Source organism: Protopterus annectens, chromosome 2.part2 (genome assembly GCF_019279795.1).
Source record: "Protopterus annectens isolate FY-2018-M chromosome 2.part2, PAN1.0, whole genome shotgun sequence".
NCBI lineage: Eukaryota > Metazoa > Chordata > Ceratodontiformes > Protopteridae > Protopterus > Protopterus annectens.
In genome coordinates this window covers 590,642,618-590,648,617 of record NC_056730.1, presented here as the reverse complement: position 1 = coordinate 590,648,617, position 6,000 = coordinate 590,642,618, and the positions used below count along the sequence as shown (strand labels likewise).

General features: G+C 35.8%; 1 protein-coding gene across 1 annotated transcript in view; it reads right to left on the bottom strand.

The window, feature by feature from the left end:
• Positions 1–4,487: 4,487 nt before the first annotated feature.
• LOC122796038 (homeobox protein not2-like) overlaps positions 4,488–6,000 on the bottom strand; it is a 94,945-nt gene continuing 93,432 nt past the window's right edge. Inside the window, exon 3 of the mRNA XM_044064508.1 lies at positions 4,488–4,652. Coding sequence (XP_043920443.1) covers positions 4,488–4,652 — 165 coding nt within the window. The remainder of the gene's footprint in view (positions 4,653–6,000) is intronic.

Sequence of the window (6,000 nt, the reverse complement as noted above, 5' to 3'; positions counted from 1 at the left end):
AGATCTTAATTTTGTGTTAGGGAAAGTAACACTTACTTAATCTGAACTAACTAATATGGCTAACATGAAATTCTTAACATGGAAAACAATTTTACTGATTGCTCTAACCTCTGTAAGAAGGGCATCTGAGTTGTGAGCTCTTATGGTAAGTCAATCCTTTCACATTTTCCAAAGGGACTGGGTTTCATTGAGAACTAATCCTTCTTTTATGCCTAAAATGGTACCCGAGTATACTTTAAGCTGAGCTATCCATCTCCCCTTTTTATTTCCTCAACCTAAATAGGAGGGAGAAGGGATACTTCATACCTTGGATGGCCACAGACAACTCTGGTTCTGTCTTGACAGAACTAAATATTTCAGATCTTTGGAGGTATTCATTTCTTGTGAGGGTAAGAAGAAGGGACAACCTGTGTCAAAAACAAAGGGTTATCTAAGGCTATTACCCTTTGTTATACTCACTATATCAAATCTCTTCCAGGCAGGTCAAGGCCCACTCTACCAGGGCCTTGGCTTCATCTCAGGCTTTTTTGGAAAGAGTTGGATTCTAGAAGTATTCTAGGAGTTGTCACTTGTGCCTGTGTACATACTTTCACAAAGCACTATACATTTGATTGCTTTTCTAGGTCAAGATCAGGCATTGCTAGGACCATTCTCCAGGGCTCCTAGGCCCTTCTCCTTCCTCCTCCTAAATATAGTTACCTATGGTAATCTACCCATAGAGCTAAGGCTACTGCAGCAGTGATCAATGTAAAGAACATAGTACAGTTGTGTAAGCTGAATTTACCATAACAGTAGATGTTCAAATGATCACTGCTGCAATATCCACACCCTCCCTCCACCCCCTTTGTTTTTTGGTGTGTTTTTATGCTAGGGTGTAGACATTGTATTTTTTATTGTTCCTAGCATTTTCCATTCAGGGCTCAGCCTCCTCCTCTCTGCTGGCAGGAAAGATCTGAAGGGCTTTGTGCCCATACTTGTCATTCAGTCAACTCAGCTTGAACTGCTTGACAGTTTGGGTGAGTGGAAGGTGCCCTGAAGCTTTGGAAGCTGGTTGGTCATTATATCCTTGGTAGGATAGAACCACATCTGTTATGGTAAGTTCAATTTACACAAGTGTACTTTCTGCTGTAGTGGACATAATGTGTTTTGTGCCTATTCAAGGCAAAAATAACAATACTGCAAATTATATTTTATTATGGATGCTTTAAATTAAAAAAAGAAAAAAAAACAGAAGTAAAATAGGCAGCCAAACTTTAAAATTTAACGGTGATCAAATGTTCAACAAGATAACTTATTCTGAGTTCTGAGATTCTTATGAGAACAATTACCTGCAAATATTAGAACTTGGGTTGTCTGATTAGTGGAGGATCATATTTAGTGGAATTTGACTTTTTGGCCAGAAGACTCATTAATCATCTCTTGAGATTCTTCACTTACTGCCTTGGTGATTACAAAAACAACTTTGAGGTTTTCTGGGCTCTCTTTTCAAATGGGCAGCACCTAATACTATTTTGTTTAATGCCAAAAACATTGCTTGTTATATTTTGGCTTCGACAACAAAGGTAATTTTATTCTTTTGACAGCTAAATATTACCAGCTGTGAATAAATAGGAATCTTAGTGTCTCCATAAATAAAACTATGAAGTTTGAAGTGAATGACAATTATTTTTGGGAAGATGTTTTATTTTAATGAAGGATGTACTTCATACAGTTTTTTGTAAGTATCCAGAAAATATGGTGCCACTCTGCAAGTCCTTATTTATACCACATCTGGTATTTTTGCAGTCTTTTGTATTCACAATACAAGAACTCTAAATGAATTGGAAAGGGCTCAAAATTATTTACTAAAACTATTACATTCATCCAGAATATACATTACAAAGAGTGGCTTGCAAAGTTAAACTCCTTTGGTTTATTATAGGCTAATTAGAGGTCACTTAATATTGAATGCAGATGTTTTCTGGACAAATTTTTGGCATCAACAATTAATATTAATTTAGAAAAAGAACAGTTGATGTTAAATTTTATGGCTCCTGATTTAGGAACTAGAAAGAAGAATATATTAATTTACATTGATAAATTCGATGCATCTTTAAAAACAAATTCCAACCAGTGCTACTATGCTTTTGAACCAGTTATCTATATGTATAACACAAGCCCCCTCATTTTAAACAACTTTTAAATTTCAATTAGATTTCTGGTTTAATGATACAATCTATGAGCAGGATACTGATTTCTATATGATTTCCATGAAGGTCTGTGAGTCTACACTGCACTTGTAAAATTGTCAGTTTGCTTTATTAAGTTTTCTGTATGCAAGATTCTTTTTAATGTTCTTGCATATAGATGTGCTAAAACATTTTAATAGAATCACCATAAGGGACAGAACTTATACTTGACAATTCCATGTATAATTTTTGGAGTTTTAACTCATAAAAATGGAATTTCATTTTTTAATAACTGTGGTATTTATATCTGTGTATGAATTTATGAGGGAATTCATAAAAGTATCACTTTGTGTATACCTTCATGTACACATCATGGTAACGTTTTTGAATTCAGAGACAGCCCTACCAAGGTGTGGCATGGTAGACTCACTAAAACATGCAGCACTGTGTAGGGTGGCTCCATACCCTTGTAGTATGCTAATGAGGTAGTCCAGGAGAGAGGCATATGCTAAATAGCTATTTGCTCTCTTCCCTGGAATACCTCCAGGAAGGCATTTACACACCAAACATTCAGAAAATTGGCCAACCCACTCATGTTACTGTATTTAATGTAGAATGGGGATCAGGGTGATGGGGGGCATGCTAGACACCAGGGAAACTGCAATTGTCTCATAATGGTACCAACAACAGTACAGGGATCCAGGGTTGAGGGATAAGCACTAGATGCCAGGGATGCTACAGTTGTGCTTTATGGCACCTACATTAGTATAGGGATAGGGATGGGGAAACAGTAGCCACTGGGGAGTATTGTTAACCCATGGCTTAATTATACTTAAACTTCAACAGGGTTTGGGGGACAACTTTGAGACAGGTAAGGGGACTGTGCTGTGTGTGTGTGTGTGTGTGTGTGTGTGTGTGTGTGTATATGTGCATGCAAGTATGTTTAAAAGTATAATTGTGCATGTGGGAGAGTGACTGAGGGGGGATACCTATAGCTATGGTTGCAACAGTTAACTTTTGCAACATGCAGATCAGCGATGATTTACACATCACGGTACTAACTGCGATTCAGAGACATGCAAATTAGTTAATAGTGAGATCTTGTGCTAGGTCCTTTCATGAAGTCCCGGGTATAAGTCATGTTTTTTTTTTCTTTTTTCTTATGTGGTGTGGGAGCAATTCCTGTATTATTATCATTTGTCTTTTGTTGTCTATTGGATAAGTTGTACATGTCAATTTATTTGTGAGCATATGTTCATTTGTATGAACCATCCTGATAATTTTATTGTATGAGTTTAGTGCCCCTTCTAGGCTAAAATAATCATGCATGTAAACTTTGTGGTACAGTGTTTGATTTCATATTTCTGTAGAGATTGTCTGACTGGCCATGTCTAAAAGGTAGAAATATTTTGGAAACAGCTCACTTGTAACAGAATAGTTCTGTTATATACAATGAATTTTACACATATCTGCATCTAAATGAGTATTCTCTAGTTTTTATTTGAAAGTAATTTAATCTGCAGTTGGCAACAGTTGGAAACCAATTAGGAAAATAAGCTGGAGTCTATAATCCTGAAGAACAGGAAAGTTGCTGCTCTTGTTGGTTTAGTTGCAGAAAAAAGGCACTGAAATGAGTGTTGAAAATATTTTACATAGTTTATATAGCTCATACAATCACAGAAACATACCTAGATGTAAAAAGGTGCATGTCCTATTTTGACATATTCAGAACTCTGTCTGGGAGTGACAGTTTAACGTGCTGTATTCCACTGAAATTAGAAAAAATACAATATGACCTGTTGGCAATATATTTGTCTATTGAGTAAACAGATGAGCATTTGCATTGAGAGTCTATTTCACTGTTCCTTAATGCTGATTTTCAGATGACATCACAACCGATGTGCACACTTTTTTCTTAGTCACTTCCTTGGTATTTTGCAAATTTGTTCAACAGCAGAATGTTCCTTAAAGTACACCTTGGCTTATAAGCTGTTTATCTGGTGATAACTGAAATCATTTTTTTCTTTCAATCAGCAACTTTGCCAGATCTCTTTTGATCTTGCACCGTTCATCTTTAGAACCTTTGATGTGATGATTTTCTTTCATACTGGAGTATTTGTTAATTGGTACCACAGCAATATTCATTTTCATGTGTCAACAATATATTCTTGAAAACCAATTTTATTTATTATGATACTTTTTCAAAAGAATATATTTAGAACTCTTACACTAGTTATTAATATTTTACCTTAATTAACAGTGGTTATTAACAGTATGAAAAACACTATCAGAGTACTTGCAGAATGGATTTATAGTAAGTTATATTTCAATGTCCAGTGTTGCCTCATCTGTTTCATTATCCTCAATTTGAACTGAGGTATTGGGCAGTTGTTGTACTGGTCCAAGTATGGCCAGCTTTGCTTTCTTCTGCTCTAGGCTTTGTTTCCTCCATTTAATTCTTCTATTTTGAAACCACACCTTAACCTGAAAAGTAAAAAAGAAAAATAAATGTTAAAATGCCATATTACGTTCCCTCTGTTCATTGACCCACACATACTATTTTCTGAGTGCAATGAACTTCTACCCTCTTGCCAACACTAATTTGTGGCTGTGCTACAGATATATAGAACTTCTAATGAAGTGAAAGAAGTTGAAGGAGTTTATGGAAAATATTTGGATTATAGCTCAAATGCAATCAGTACTGCTACTCATGAAATCCGAATAGCAGAATGTAGATCAAAGCCATGCTTTGAACGGGCGACCTGTACATCAGCATCCTGATTGGACAACAAACGTTTTCAAGCAGGGTGTTAATATACACATAATACTGGCTGAAAAACAAGCCCACGGCTTCACAACAACATATTAAGTTGCTGTGAAGCTTGGACTCTAAAAAAAGCTAATGTCTGCCATTATTTTACGCTTGCTAAACAGCACGTTGTTGTTTAACGAGCATATAGTTTAAATAAAAAGTAAGAAAAAAGAAAGAAAAGCATGTGTGTGTGTGTGTGTGTGTGTGTGTGTGTGTGTGTGTGTGTGTGTGTGTGTGTGTGTGTGTGTGTGTGTGTGTGTGTGTGTCTGTGTGTGTGTTTATGTTTCTGTCTTTGTGCATGTATGAATCTGATTGTGTGTGTGTAAGAGAGAGAGAGAGAGCTGGATGGATGGATAGAAAGATCTCTGATTACAACATGCAGCCCCATTAACCATTATGAACTTTTTTTTTGTTGTAATGAGATTAAGGCTCGGGCCTTATTGACAAAATTTAATTGACTAACTCATATTGAGTTATCTAGGAAACTAAGTAGCAAAATCAGGAACAGTAAATGGGGGGGGGGGTCAGAGCATTGCTATGCCCTGCAATTTTTTTTTCTGGGGGAGGGGGAGTGGAAAAAGATTTGATATACCTTGCATTCATTTGTATTCATTCATTTATGAGGCTGTGTTTACTCAGAAAACCTGATATTAAGTGCAGCGTATGAGTGTTTATGTTTGTTTCTATGTATTTGTTTGTGTGATTTTTGTCTTTCTGTCTCTCTATGATTTTGAACACGTTTCTTTGTATATGTTACTGTATCTGTCTGTTTCTGTGTGTGTATATGTGTGTTTGTAGACATTTAGTACTTACATTTGATATAAAATACTTCATCCAACAGTAATGACATATACTACATCAAGTTTGAAACATTAGGTGGGGAACCATTTTACATAAAAAAAAAATGTGTGTGTGTGTATGTATATATATATATATATATATATATATATATATATATATATGGGTCCCCTGCGTTAAAGCTCGGAAGATCGACAATGACATCACCAACGCCAGAAGACC